Genomic DNA, 16,358 nt, shown 5'->3' on the forward strand with positions numbered 1-16,358 from the left:
TCCCTTCGCTACAATTAAGAGAGCTCCTGCTTCGGAGATAAGCGGAGTGCAGCAGTCCGTGTGCAAAGTCATGGTGCTTTCCATAATAAGTGAGGAGAAGTGCGCTATAAGCACGAGAAGGTTCTTAAATCGCTGGTATTTTACAAGAACGGGAAAGAGAAGTGATGGAGAAAAATTAAGTAGAAAGTTCTTCAAAATGCAAATGTGATGAAGAAAAAAAGTCAATCATGTTTCTTTAAATGCCAAAATGGTTGACAGAGAACTGAACGTAAAGAAGAGAAAAATTTTGGAGACAATCGTGTACCTCCACGATGATACTGAAGAGACAAGCTGGCACCAAATTAGCCAACGAGGGCTAACCGATCAATATCCCGCTAAGCACAAGATCAGCTTCCCAGGCAGCTGTGGCCTTTATATCGATCGTGCTGTTGTGATGATGATGATGATGATGATGATGATGATGATGATGATGATGATTGCGGCTCGCTCGGCTTTACGGCAGTAAGACAATTGTTTAGAATCAACAATGTAAGCTCATCCTTCATCCTAAAGAGGAGCTAATACTGTGCTGCGATTTAACCTGTGCAAAATAGTATAACTCGGAAGAAAGATGCCAGAAAATGTGCTACAGCCTCAGAAAAGAAAGAAATCCATGGCAAAGAAAAGGACAAAGCTATCGATGGCATGCTAAGCGCATGATCAACCTCCCTGGTGGCTGCGCGCTTCGTATTGATCGCGTATGTGTGCTGGAGATGACGGCTCGATCTGTCTTTAAGCCACCTCTCGCGTGGACTTCACTAGCACTGTAGAACAGTCAACAGGCCGTGACGGAGTCCCATTTTGCAGCAGATTATTAGCAGCATTAAAAAAGATATATATTTTTTATACTGTATATATAAAATATAGAGACCCGTATAGCTAGTCTTGCACCTGTACATGTTGGGTGTTGAGATTAATAAAGACTGCTGTTATCGAGGCTGGATAATGTGCGTCTCCCTGTATTTAAAAGAGAAGATGCCTGATAAACTGGGCCAGGGATACTTATTTGTCTTCACTGTCTCAGACACTGCTGCTGCTGAATACAAATATGGTGCTTGAAGCTCATTTTTCTTTTCCTTCCTTTCCTTCCTTTTTTTTTTTTGTAACTGGTTCTCGAAAAGTAACTGTTTCAAAACGTGCACGCTTTTACTTTCTGTTAAATTTGTTCGGTCTTCTGGGGTTAAAAATAGTTCACTTTCCGACGTTTACGCACCGAGCTGCGTCAGGATATCCTGATTAGACATCGTGAATGAACAGAGGTTTAATCCTAATAAACTGGTCAGTAAGTATAGATCCAGGATCTTGGTACTGTCCCAAAAGGTATACAATCATCAGCGATAGAAACCACAGCCTTGTACTAATCAAGACACGTGCACATACATGAGCGTGGAATAAGTTCGACGATGACGATTTGTTAAACATTGTGCGGTGTGTCGTTCAGTTCTAATCCCTGCTTGAACTGTTAAAACCCAGGCAACGTCAGAGCTTTAAGTAGATCTGATACAGAGTGAGCAATTAACCGCCACGAGAATCTAAAGCAAGAAAAATGTAATGTGATTTCTTCGGGCTGGTAAATTGGATTAAACCAAAAGGGTAAATACATGCTAATCCGGGAAGGTGTTAATCAATATGGAAGTACAGGATTGTAGATGAAAGCTTGTTTAAATGAATGAAAATTAAATGATGCAGTGTGCGGTGTTACACAAGGAGCTGGCACAGCTCATTTCTCTTCAGGGAAACGCCACAAAAATCCTCATGCAAGACTACGTAAACACACACAAATTAAAAGTGTCATATACACACTGACGGGGGAAGGAGGTGTGAGAGACGGTATTTTAAACAGAAAATCCCACAAATACGCCGCTGTGTGCCGGGTAACCGTGACATTTTAAAGCGGTAAGAAGTTTAGAAATAAAGCGAGCATCAGTCTAGTTGTTACAGGAAGAATTTGGCTCAGACTTTTGTTCAGACATTAAATGCATGTGCTGCACTTGGCCAACTTGGTTACTCGGAGCTTTTATGCGTCTGATGCTAAATAATTAATAGCCACCTCATAGGGGTGTGTGTTAGTGAAAAGGACACGTTAGTGCAGCACAAACCTGGTATCTCTGGCTCTTAAGTAAACCGAGGTAAAGCTGTACATGAAGGCAGAGGTTCAACCGGTGTAAATCTTTATCCTGCTATGAGCCGACGTTCCGTTTCTCACCCTTCTTTATATAACGTTGTGTGGCAATTGTGAGTGAGTCGATGAAAAACTGACAAGTGCTAATAAACAAGCGCTAACAGAGGCCCAAAGGGGCAGGATTGCTGCTGCCCCATGCTTGCTCTGAACATTTTCAGTAAAAGACGAGCAGCTGAAAGGACTCTAAATGACACAGTTGGCAGGTTTGCAGGTATTGTTTTTTGCAGGTAAAATGTTGGGAGGTATAATTCATTCATTCATTCATTCATTCATTCATCTTCTACCGCTTATCCGAACTACCTCTGGTCACGGGGAGCCTGTGCCTATCTCAGGCGTCATCGGGCATCAAGGCAGGATACACCCTGGACGGAGCGCCAACCCATCGCAGGGCACACACACACACTCTCATTCACTCACACACTACAGACAATTTTCCAGAGATGCCAATCAACCTACCATGTATGTCTTTGGACCAGGGGAGGAAACCGGAGTACCCGGAGGAAACCCCCGAGGCACGGGGAGAACATGCAAACTCCACACACACAAGGCAGAGGCGGGAATCGAACCCCCAACCCTGGAGGTGTGAGGCGAACGTGCTAACCACCAAGCCACCGTGCCCCCGGGAGGTATAATTTTTATGGCGAATTGGGCTGGGTAAAAATACTCCATCTAATCAGAATCCAGCAGATTTAAGTGCAGACAGTGTTTCTGTGTGATGTACAGAAGAACAGCAAGGACATGAGAACCTTTTTCAAAGCCTATTGTTTGTTTTTTCAAGGTATTTTAAGATGCAATTTAAAGCTATAAACCGTAGTTAATGATATAAGGAAATCAATTCGCTTTATTGAAAACAGTCAAACAAATTTCCACCTAATGCAGCTGAAAATGATGCTGCTGGACTATGTGTTAGCTGAGTGTGTATGTCTGGTGTAGATTGTGTGTGTTTAATAACCCTGCCTTAGGCTTTGAAAGAATACTTAATGCTCTTAGATTACTCGTCTAATCCCGATGTATATATCTTATCGTGAAATGTATATATCTTATCTCACAAGGAGCATGACACTAAATGCTGCAATCCTTCCAACGTCTCAAATAAGCAAGCTCGGTCAAACCTTTCTGATGCCATCACCACACTGCTGTTGCTTCTCCAATGCTGAAAAAAAAAAAAAAGAAAAGAAAAGAAAAAAAAAAAATCCCAAACGTACACTGACATTTTGCTGCAGCATGGAGACACAGCCAGAGGCCAAACAAACAAATGAACACTTTCTTCCCAACTCCCAACATTCAGGCTGTTGGAGTCTAGAAATGCAATTTAATGATTGACTTGTCAGGCTCCATCTGTTACACAGACATATTTAATAACTTCATTAAGTCTCACGGACAGGCACAAGAGAGTCCTTTTTCAGGACCCAGTTCTGTGTAAGCGAGAAAATAAATTTCAGTTTAACATTAATTACCCTTGAAAACAAGACATTTTCATTAACGGTGCAAACCAGCACTGACCCGGCGTCTGTTCCTACGGACTGCTTCTACAGGTTTCACCCGAGTCTTTAGATCCTGATGATTTAGGGTTAGTTGCTAATCAGTAGTATTTTTGCAAGCCTGACCTGCCTGATTAGGCCATTGACCCGCTAGGCCATTAAACTGCTTGGTAGCCAAGTTATTACATGACATTTGTATAAATGCCTTCGTTACTGAACTCTCATGAGATTTTCAGCTGTTTCTACCTAGTCTCTAGGCCATCCTTAAAATATACTTGTCTGCTGTAACCCGACCGACCCTGTCAATTTAGGACCGACTCAAATTTTTTTTTTTGCTTTAAGTCTGACCGACTTGCTGGGTTGAAAATTTGCGTTAAGACCGACCTTTTTTTTTTACTCTTCAAACAACTAATACAAAAGCAATAAATAATATTAATTATATTTTAGTAAGTATTGTAAATATATAAATTGCCTAGGCCTACATAGAAACGAAGGCTACGTTCTTTCTTTTAAATAAAAACCTGTGACCTCATCTATGTTTACACTATCGTTACGTTAACGGATGGTTAACGGATGTCACACTGTGGCCTGTGCGTTCGCTTCGTCTCATCCTCTCATTCACTGTCAGAGTCAACGGTTCGCGCTTGGTAACGATGGCTGCGGCTGCAGTAAACAAAACGTTCGCGGTCACCGTTCAAACAAATTTGTTTGTGGTCTATATATGGCCTTCGTCAAAACGAGGGTTGCAATGATGTGCCCGAAGGCACGGGTTGAAGACGTCACGATATGCTAATTTGTTTAAATTCATACCTACGTAATCACCGTCACCAAAATTGTACTTTTTTTTTTACATTGAAACTTGAAAAAAAAAAAATAGACCTACCTACCGACCCTTTTTTTTTTTTTTTTTTTTTACTGTTACTGCAAACCAAAATATTTTGAAGGATGGCCCTACATAGGCGTTTACTAGCATTACATACACCTCTATGCAGATGGTTTATCCAAAGCATAAACCTACTTACACCTACTTATAGGTGATAAAAACATTTCTATTTGACTCATTATGTGAATTAATCAAACACAAGAGAACTAATGAGGTCAGGCCCTGATGTCAGGCAAGAAGACCTCAGCGTTTCGGTGTAGGCTAAAAGTGTTTCCTGTGGGTTGAAGTCATGGTAGAAGGTGATGTTTTTCCACTCCAGCCTTGGCAAAGCCATGTCATTATGAGCCCCGGTTTTTCAGGCTGGAACAGGTTTGAACTTTGGGAAATCTTAATGGTACGTCAATTAATTATGTGCTTTCAGCATTTCTCATGTTCTCATTGCTTTAAAGGTAGGGTCTCAGATTTTTGAGAAATGCTTCAGAAAACTGAGTCGGGCCGAAAAATAAACAAAAAAACAAAACAAACGTGTAGCCAATGAGCAGAAAGGGGGCGGGTCTTGTCAATATGGGCAGAGAGAGTGTTCAGTGCGCATGTGTGACATTAGCAGAAAGCGGTTTTAACATTGACATGGAGGATAAAAACAAAGAAAGAAAGCGAAGAAAGGTTTACGATAAGGCAAGAAGTAGGACGTGTTAATATAGGATCAGCTTTCCAGCGCTGGAGAGAACTGAAGGAGCAGGAAGTTGGCGCATATTCACAGATTGGAGTTTCCCGAGTCAATAACTCCTGAGCTAAACGCTGTTACTACACAAATAACACCTCTTTTCTATCGTAGTAATGTAGAGACGCAGCTACAACCGCGTTTTGTGTAGTAACAGTGTTTAGCTCAGGAGTTATTGACTCGAGAAACTTCAATCTGTGAATATGTGACCAACTTTACTTAAGACGCTGAGGCGCTTTTTTCCTTCTCGATAGGTGAGTAACGTTGGTTTTGCTTTGTTTCACAGAACTAATATATGCCGTCCTTTGCATGATTATGCTTGTGTGTCATTTTAGCTTGTTTGTTTACCTGCAATCGTAATGTTCTTCCTTTCAGCTATGATAAAGACACATTTCTTTCCATTATTTGCCTGGGTTACGTATGTATGTGTGGGCGGAGCTATCAATACAGGGGTGGGACACATTTGGGTTAGGGACGTGTTTGTTTTGGTGATTTTATATGTCAACATTGGCTTTCAAACATCGGAGACCCTGTCTTTAATAGAATTGGGTGTAGATGAATTTTTTGTACAGCATTTTTTTTTGTCTGCAATAAAATATGAATAAATAAACCACTTTTTAACTCTGTAATGCACAAAAAATAACTGCATGTAAAATAAACTTTAATAATTTCACACCCCACCTGTTTTAAGAGCACTGTGTCTCTAGATAAACATTTAGCCGATATTAGACGGGCAGACTCGCTCCCTGAGGAAGTGGCGCTCTGTGATATTTTTTATAAATACATAAATAAAAAAATAATAAAAATCACAGTTCCTACCTAGGGGCTACTTTCCGGGTCCCAGCCTGATGCAAAGGCAACAAAAGGCTATAATAAAAGCGATGTGATCGATGTGTGGAAAGCACAGCGACTGATACGAGCGCCATGCCGAGACACTGACATTTGAGGCTGTGAGACGGACGAAGAAAGAAAGAGATAGCGACGGACGAGTAAGACGGGTTGCTTTGAGGACCCAGAAGGCTGTCTGAGGCTAAGAGATGTTCTTCTAATAAAACGCTGCAAATATTTATGCAGGTTAATGGCTTCTTGAGAAAAGATTCGTTACTAACAGAACTGCTAATTTAACTCGCATCATTACTCTTGCAAGAAAAAAAAAAAAAATCATTATCTTCCTGTCCTCTCTGCAGGTGGAATGAGTAGAATAGTGTGCAGAGGATAATTGCCAGGATCAGGAGCGATAATGAAGGAGTGAGGATAATTAATCCATGAGAGGACAATTTGACGAGTTGTTCCCTCGTCTTCGATAATAATGACCTCCGACTGAACTTGAAACTCTTTAATGACACATTTTTGATTGAGAGCGTTCGAAAACCACATAGGCCCAAAAATCTTCTAAGGCGAACTTTCAAGCAAGGTTAGACTGACGAAAGATCGTCCATGCTGTATAATGGATTGAAATGTGGCGATGTTTATATGAAGGTAAAAATAAATAAATAATTGTAACCTCGCAGACTGAACACGGTGTTCGTTCGAAATATTCTAAAGGCATTCGTGATAGAGAAGAATACAGCAATCAGCAGTCAAGACTGTGTTTAATACACCATTGGTGCGCTGTATTTATTCGCTCGCTTTCCCCGACCGGAGAATGTCGACCGGCTGGCATGATGTGCAATTCATGCTAACCTTGGATGAAAAATGAAAGGATTCAATAAACGTTGGACATGCTGCAGAGAGACGATGTTTTAAAAAAAAAAAAAAACTTCCATCTTTTTAACTCTTCAATAAAAAAAATGCCAAAAAGTACCAGAATTGTTGTTATGATTCACTATTAGCAAAAAAATGTATTCATATTGTGTGTGTGTGTGTGTGTGTGTGTTTTTTTTGGGGGGTGGGGGGGTTGATTCCAAGAGGCACAGCAGAAAAGTGTCCATCAGTGGCTGTGAGCCAAAGCAGCAAAATTGTCCGTGTTCTCTGTACAGGAACGATGGCATAGTTTCTCTCTTTCCCATATCACTTACATCCATGACCTAATCATGGCTGTCTCTTAGAGCTCATGTACAGTATGTGGAAGACAGTGGATAGTGCTTTCCTTCCAGTGTGCATGAGCAGCAGATTAAACAGATGTGCTTGTCTGGTTTCGTGCGTCTCTGAGGAAGCTGTGCGTTAGCTCTCGTCCTGACTGGTGGGTGGGAACTGAAGGTGACTGAATAAGGGAGGAATCGAAGAAGAATGCTTTGAGGTGTAGCAGAGTTCATGAGATGTCAGCCGGTTTATGGAGATGATCAGGACTTGTCTCAGGAGGTCACTACTGTATATCCACAATCACTGTAGTGCTGTTAAATATTTATTGAATTTAAAACACCAGTAGGATGATTCATGATTCAGTCTTAGGAACATGAAAGTCCTCTGGGTTCCTCTTGTGATTTCATCGCCCGTGAGCTCTTTTAAGTGCTAAAATGTTTTGTAAAAGAACATTGTGAAAAAAAGTCTCAGCATTAACATGACCATTCTAGAATTTCCTTCAAAAAAGATGGCACTCAGAAGCTACACAATACAAACAAATGTGTGTGAACACTGGACCATCGCACTATGTATTGCGTTAGATCGGTGTGGCTTTAAAATCAGTTCCCTTCAACCACAACAAACCTGTTCCAGTTCCACAAAGCCACCTCCATGAAGACACAAGGTTAAATCGGAAGATCTCGAGTGTGTCCTGCACAGAACATGGACTGCTAGTGTACATAAACTGGGACTCACTACATCCTAACTGAAGAGATACTGAACAAACTCCGATATTCCACAGAAAGCTAGATGTGTTTAACTCTAAAAACCAGAAACGTTAAGCTACCGAACGTTAAACAGAACAAGCCTGTAAGCCTCAACAAACAGAGTTTTGGTATTCCTCTTGGCGAAGGATGAAACATGCCCTTTGAGAGTTACTCACGGTTATTTTGATGATGTCGTAGATGAGATAGCGTGGGATTGGCTGCCCGTTCACTTTGTCGACGATCATCTCCTGTTGAAGAGAGAGACAAAGAGAAATGGAAATGTGAGAAACAATAAAAGAGGACAAAAAAAACAGGACAGCTTAGGATTCTATGCACATCTTACCGCAAGACATCTCAGCATTATACACGTTTATCTTCCATTTAAGTGTAGAAAAATTTCTCCAGAGATGAAATTTGGCCCGAGTGAGAAATGAGAAAAAAGAGGAAAGGTGTGTGTGTGTGTGTGTGTGTGTGTGTGTGTGTGTGTGTGAGAGAGAGAGAGAGAGAGACAGAGAGAGAGCCGAGAGACAAAAAGGATGAGTGATAAAGTAGAAGAGTACTCAAATTGAGGAGATCACATTTGAAAACGGTTCAACGAACCACAGCTTAATGTGTCGTACAGTGTGAAGTGTCAAGTTCTCCATTGTGATTGTCGCAATTATTTCCCTGCCTTTACAAGTACTATAGACAGGAGCAGTTTCTCTGTCTGGAGGGCAAGAAGTGAAACTGATAACACATGAAATACAGTTGGATCAAGTGCACCAAATCAGTTCCTATAGCTTCTGTAACTCAAAGTTGTTTCAAACGAGTTGCTCCAGAAGTTTTAAAGTACCTAAAACTAAAATGAAGCAACATACAGTAACGGAGAGGAGCTGATCGAATATAAACAAATAATTGCATTAAAAATTGTTTACTTGTTTTTGGTGAAAACTGTTTTTTTTTTTGTTTTGTTTTGTTTTTTTAATACAAGCAAAAAATATTGGAACACATGATTGACAGTTGCTTCTTTCTACTCTTGGTTTTAAGACTCCAGGTTCTCCTGTGAAGACCTAATCAGAGGCACTTCACAAGTATTGGACATATAGTTGCCAATACAATTAGCAATGTCATGAAAGAGGTATTTTGAGCAACAGGTACTGAACATGTAAAGTAAAACAATCTCCACAGGGCTAGGGGTGAAGGTATTACACTCCAGTGTTCCATGAAGACTTTGAAAGCAGAATTATGGAGGCCACATCCTCCTCAGTAAGAATCAGAAAACCACAGAAAATACAGAGATGAGCCACAAACATTCTGGAACCAAGATGCATAATTTTTAAGTCATTGGTTTATTTCCTTTTAGTTCCAGCATATTTTTGTGGATCATGTAGAAGCCAAATCAAGTTACAATGCTAGTTAGATTCAAACTTTACATTAGACTTGTATGCTGTATCTCCTTAATATGAAACGAAAGGGGCAAGGTAACTCAGGATATCATCTGTCTCTTTGTCCCATTTGTCCCATTGTTTAAGGAGGCCATTTGATTCAAGGTCTGAGAAAGACTGTTATGTTAATGGGATTAAGGGTGAAATTCCAGGATCTGGTGTGGGGGCTGTTGCATCCTTTCATGTTTTGATTGTCACCTGAGTGTTTTGTCTCTATCTGATGGGACTGCCCCCTAAAATGTGTATATTTACAATGTATTACAACTTTAAGTCAGACTTGATGACTGCAGCGCCCGTGCCAGTACGCTCTGACTTGCAGACTCGTTTCATCGTGTATCTACAATAAAGACTACTGCACAAGGATATCCAAGTCTCTTGGTCTTCTCTGGAAAAGGTTTACAACACTGCTCATGATCCAGAAGCAGACAAGCTCACCTGTGAAACACAGTGGTGGCTTGGGCTTGGATCACTGCTTCAAAACATAATATGATACTCACGATGGCAAAGGAATGTATTTAGAAGTTCATAGAAATATTATGATTGCCAATTTACAGAGAAACGCATCCAAATTAATCGGGAGAAACTTTATCATACGCTGAGACAATGAACCAAAACGCAGCGAAACGCTTCATCGGGGAGAACTGAAAAGTTCTAGACTGGCCAAGTCAATCAGCAAACCTGAACCCAGTTCAGTAGCATTTCACCTTCAAACTGAAGGGACAAAAAGACACAAAACAAAGTCATGAAAGAGGATGCGGTAAAAACCTGGAACAGCAACACAAAAGAAGGTTTGGTGAGATCACTGAATCGCAGGCTTTGATGCAGTTATTGCAAAGAGCTAAGAGCCTGGTTATGACGAGTGAACCTATGTCATAAAACTATTCACTGAAAAATGCACCGATTTGCAAGTCTGGTGACTTTGGACCAGCGGCAGCAGGAAGCCATTACGCACATAGTGTGGGTCAGCAAAAGCAGCAGCTGGGCTCTGGGTCTTCCAGAACGTTTTTGGCTCACACAAGCTGTGATTTGGACTGCCGGTAAAATGAGCTCCATTAGTGATAAGGGGAATATTCAAACATAACTCATACACTGGAAAGGAAGGATGTCTATATTTAAAAGACTTCTGATTACATCAAAATGGCTTGCTTGCTTGCTCATCTAATTTGGAGCATGTGACCTCACATCTGAGCCATTTAACTGGGATGTCTGAAGCACTCCACAGAACTCAAGTGAATCAAAGACACCCATCATCAAGCCTTCCCAGAGGACTGAGGACAAATTTTTTTTTTTTTCTAAAACACCTGAAGTCAAGAGAGCAAAACTGGTTGTCTCTCTCCCCCACTGTCAACTCTGGCCAATCACGAGCATCTGTGAGCTGAAGTATGAGGAAGAGGCCGGAGTGTGTTGTGCTACCAAGTGATGCAACATAAACAACAGCGGGTACACATAGGCACTTAAATATCCAGATACCCAACATATATACTGTACAGTACATACATTTGACAATGGGCCTTTTTACACCTGGTCACTTCATGTGTTTTCTCTGATCCGATAGCTATCTGATTTGTTAAAACTGTTCCATTTACATTAGGCCACATAAATGCGTCTCGGCGAATCTGATATCGATCCGATCTTTCTACTCCCGTCCAAAATGCAAATATATTTTACCTCATTTCCGGGGTAATTGAGATGGAACACGCTTTGGTGTGTGCGGTTTTCAGAATGCAATCAAAAAGAAGACAAAAAAACTTGTTACGACTTTTATGCAGTGCATTTTAAGACCCAACGAGACGCCTGGGTGAAAGATCACCTGCGAGTGACATACGTCTGTTTGGGAGGAGTATAGCGCTGACGTATGTGGCTTGAACAACCACATTCATTTACACCTGTCCAGTTTCATCTGAAATGCGTCCCAGACCACCTCCTGAAGTGGTTTGAACGATCGGATTTATATATCCGTCTCCAAAAAAGGTTCCGGAGGGCGTTTAGACCTGGTCTTTTTACCATCGGATAGCTATCTGATCACAGAAAACGCATGAAGTGACCAGGTGTAAAAAGCCCTTAAATTTGTGAGAGGATTCGATTGCTATAGAGTCCTGCCAGGATTTTGGAAATTAATACAAAATCAAGGATATTCAGAGGAGTTTGTGATGTTTGACAATAACCACAGACTTTCTGCAGATTCAAGCTGAATCCTGTGTGCTTGTAATATTAGCAATTCAAAAAAAATCAAGCATTTTTGGCCATAATGATAATAAAAAATACTCTCTAATCCTGAAGGGGGTGAATATCCCAGTGCTGCACACTCACCCCGTCTAGTAGTGTGTTGGAGAGATGAGTCCTCATGTCCTTCCGGTAAGGGAACTCCAGATTGGAGATGTGAAAGACCGAGTTGTCCCTGTCGATCATGAACACCTCGTTTCTGCCATCGATCAGCATCATATACCTACAGGGCATTGAAGAGATGATATTTAAGCTTCACACAATTAGTGATGACCTGAAATTATGGACACAATTAGAGGTTTAAGTGTTTATTATAGCAAAGTCTAAAAATATTAGTTTCATGGTGTCACTGTAATTTAGGTTCATTTATAAATCAAACTGGTGGTGAGAAAGGCGAGATAAACCTACAACCGGATCACTATCGCTGTGTACAGCGGTGTTCAGCGCTGCATAACCAATAGATGGTTGTACCAGGTATCAAATTTTAGCTGAAAGAAAGAGGAGCGTGTTGATACACTGCTTCCTTTTTCTTCTCTGCGAGCTGGACTTTATAAACCCGTAAACATTTAAATAAAGACAAACTGCACTGAGCGAGAGCGTGGCGAGAGTGTACGATGTGGGTTCGGTTGTCATGGCAACAGACCACAGCTGGGCCAATAAACCTGACACACGACTCCTGACTTTTATCGGTGCTTTGTTGAAATATAACGTCATTACTTTACAAAATGTTGAAGATTAAAAAGATAGAAAACTATAGTAAACTTACTGAAAGGGAAAACAGCGCTCTTGGGACTCTGAGCACAAGCAGAGCTGTGTCCAATCATCAGACACAGGGTACGGTGTGATATTACAGTATCAGTGGCATGAACCAGTCAGTGACACATTATAATCCATAAACCAAAAAAAAAAACGATAGTGACTGCATATTTTACTGCTTTATTATCCTTTAAACTATATTATAAATATCTTAGAAATAAACATATTATACGTTTGTAGACTGCCTACAAAAGACATGCATTTTAGGTCAAGGAAATTGATTGTGGTTTGTATATCTGGGGAAAATACAAGGCAAAATAAAAACATGGAGACAGGACAACGTGTGAAGCCTAAGTGGCCGTTTGCAAAAGGAAGAATAATAACCTACAGGAAGAATTCGTTTCAGATGGTGCTGGCCATCTGTACTGATTGTACTGATTGTAAACTCTGAGTAAATGCAATTCTGTGTTGTATTGTTTGACGTTTTCACCCTGTTCATACTTTAAAATGAATCCTGTTTATATATAATCTGACTTTTCACACTGTACATTCCTAAACACTGAGTTAGCCTTCTTTTTATGTGCCTATTTGCTGTGTCAACATCCGTGATTGGATAAATACAGCCGCTTCACTCATGCTTTCACATCAGTGAGAAAAACTGACAGGTCTGTTGTGCTGCATTCGCATAAGCTGTTTACAAAACTTGTGGGGCTTCTTTGACTGTACAAAGCATGTGATTTGAGGTATGAGCTTTTTTATTTCTGATTGTCAGTTGCTAAGCATCTAGCTGTAACATTCTAATACCACATCGTTTCACACTGCATGACTGACATCACACTGGAGTCTTGCTAACCCTAATTTTATAAACCTGGGTAAAAAAGCAGTGCTTTGTCTGTACCGTGGCTCCTTCAGGACCACGGACAATTCCCGGAGCAACCTGAGTCAGATTATTACCCTTGCGTACACTTACATTTGCTAATTAATTACACAGACATGGTTCTAGCATCTAGTGTGTGTGTGATTAGTGAACATTGAATCCTATTACATCAGTAATTACCTGGATCATAAGAAAGGCTAAGGTTCAGCTCGAAACATCTCTATCGTAGCAGTAGCACCCTGGCTCTATCTAAAGTCATGCATATAGCGACGGACAAACGTGAAAAAACTAAAGAAGACGCCTTAATCAGAATAATCCACTGCTTCGTCAGCCCTGTTTTCTTTTCCTGTCACCTCAATAAGAATTTCTGAGACCTGAAATGGTGCACTCAATTTTAATAAAAGAAGCACATGAAACTAAATTTTTTTTAAATTTTAAGTCTGTCTGTCTGTCTGTCTGTCTCTGTCTGTCTCAAACTCACTCTCTCTCTCACACACACCTTAATAATTCCAGGTGATGTATTCTGTTGCTTGTGGTGTTGATGATGGTGCCACAACAGGAAGTTCAGGTTTAAACTCACAACTCATAAGAAGCGTGTTATTACGCTGCATAAACACTAAGATGTGCACTGTAACAATGTCAAATGCAAGGGTGTTTTTTCCTTCAGTCTACTTGACTGTAAGTGATTTTTTATTAAAAGCTAATAAAATAAATCAGTGGTAAGACAACAGCTCTTTTCCTCAGCCTGAACATCTCAAAGAAAACAAAGTATTAGGACTTTCCTCTTACGCCTTGTTAAGGCTTTTCTGACCTCATGTTTTAAGATCTCCACCAGTCGTACTCGTGCTTTGGAGACTCTTGAACGGACAGACGGAGAGACAATGCCTCTGAAGATGAAGAAAAACAGACATGCAGCCGACTGACCTACTATTAGACTAGACACATCTAAGAGCCCGAGTTATTGTGTCATTTCAGATGTATACCACGAGCTGAGATCCAGGCTGGATTTTTGAGCGGTTTGGTCTACTTATAACAGCATATAGCGCAAGAGAAGAAAAAACAGTTGCCTGGTGATAACGATTAAAGCCAACCACCCAAATTAAAAAAAAACCCCGCCAAGACAGTCTCTATTTCATCTTCCAGCTCACTCACCAAAAGATAAGTAGTACAATTAACACATCCTGGACCACTCACAGTAATTAAGGCAGCAATTAGACTCATTACTACACTTTGTCAAACCATTACAATCAGAAGGCGGACCAGGCCAAAAGGTCACACAAACACTGCCAGCTTTATAACAAACTCTTATCAAGCTGATGAAGGAAAAAAGAGCAGCTTCGAACAAATCGGTGCAAATGAATGCAAAGTGCCAGTTTCTCCGCTATATAAAAATAATTGGACATTGGACGTTTTCTCTTATTTTGACTCATGCTGCGAATTGGAATGAAAATGGCTTTAAGGTTAAAATAGATTTAACTGAATTATTTTTTAACATCATTAAGTTAGGTCACCGGACAAGTTGAACCACCATTGTACTGCCTGGAAACCTAATTGGCTAGACTAAAAGCAGGAGCTTATGCATTTAAGTGTGTTAAGCTAGTCAGCTATTAAATAAATTTCTACTGCAAATGAACCGGAGTTGGTGAGATTATCAAACCTTTGCCTTAATACAGCTAGCCAAGAAATATGCTCCTGTTTTGATGTGTCCATGGTCAGTCTTGAATATTGGTCATGTCACAATCCACACTGGTGGTTAATATGAAGCTCATGTGAAAATAGACACTCAGGACTTTAAAAAGTTGGTGATATCCAACCCATTTCTGCTTTCTGAGATGCCCCAAGTGTTTGTTTATAGCTGGGATTCATTCCAAGTTCAAATTCGAATCATTGCAAAGCTGCTACTTAAATTAAAACACTTTTTTCCTAATAATACCTTCAAGTCATCCATATGATGAAAGTTAATACCTTCAAGTCATCCATATGATCAGAAAAGAATGAATTTGTTGTTTTTTTTTATATTTGTGATATATAAATGTGATGTAATTTTGAGAATTAAGCCTTTACATTTAATGACCCAGTATGTTACTCAGTCAGCGAAGTCACCATCGATCTAAAACAGTCTGCTGCTTTTGTGCCAAGAAAAACATTTATGCAGCCTCATTTATTATCGTGGACAAAGGCAGCGGAACAGACAGCATGTCGTTTTCTAGTTATTTGGGGTGTCGGCTTCCCAGACGAGTTTTTGCTGCATCGATAGAGCCGTTTTTTGGTTCATCTTATTTGCATCTCTGATTAGTTGAAATTAAAATCATTCGGATTTCATGGTGGCTGACTGAATCTAAAAAGTCTTCATCGATGAGCATCCGTCGGGAAATACGCCGCTTAGGAGATTAACACCGGCATAATGTAACATTTAGTCAGAGCCTTAGACCTGATATTTAAAGCATTAATGGCAGAACTGTGAAGGGAAAACATTGCTCGTTTTGATACATGCAAAAATGTGGTGATCTTACCAACAGCAAAGACCACAATGGATCGCTGAGGAGAGAATCATGATCAGATCGATAACACTTATTAGAAAGGAGCCATAGATGAAACAAACAGGACCATAAAATGGAAAAATACTGCACCATGACCTCAAAACACCACAAAACACCACAAAACACGGACCTTGGAGCAGAAAAAGCGAGTTATGCTTTGATTCACACAACAAAAAAGCGTTCTAGACAGGTAGTAAAAGTCCTGGCCTAATGGTTAGAGAGTTTGACTCCTAACCCTAAGGTTGTGGGTTCGAGTCTCGGGCCAGCAATACCACGACTGAGGTGCCCTTGAGCAAGGCACCGAACCCCCTCAACTACTTCCCTGGCGCCGCAGCATAAATGGCTGCCCACTGCTCCGGGTGTGTGTTCACGGTGTGTGTGTGTGTTCTGCTGTGTGTGTGCACTTTGGATGGGTTAAAAGCAGAGAACAAATTCTGAGTATGCGTGACCATACTTAGCTGTAT

The 16,358-nt window shown here is 40.5% G+C and overlaps 1 protein-coding gene across 1 annotated transcript in view; it reads right to left on the minus strand.

Annotated features, from left to right (window-relative positions):
• The window catches only part of rngtt (RNA guanylyltransferase and 5'-phosphatase), a 95,706-nt gene that overhangs the window by 50,585 nt on the left and 28,763 nt on the right, over positions 1-16,358 (minus strand). Inside the window, exons 9-10 of the mRNA XM_060883171.1 lie at positions 11,809-11,944; positions 8,251-8,322 (exon numbers count right to left, since the gene is read on the minus strand). Coding sequence (XP_060739154.1) covers positions 8,251-8,322; positions 11,809-11,944 — 208 coding nt within the window. The remainder of the gene's footprint in view (positions 1-8,250; positions 8,323-11,808; positions 11,945-16,358) is intronic.

The sequence above is a fragment of the Tachysurus vachellii genome, chromosome 12 (genome assembly GCF_030014155.1).
Source record: "Tachysurus vachellii isolate PV-2020 chromosome 12, HZAU_Pvac_v1, whole genome shotgun sequence".
Classification (NCBI taxonomy): Eukaryota; Metazoa; Chordata; class Actinopteri; order Siluriformes; family Bagridae; genus Tachysurus; species Tachysurus vachellii.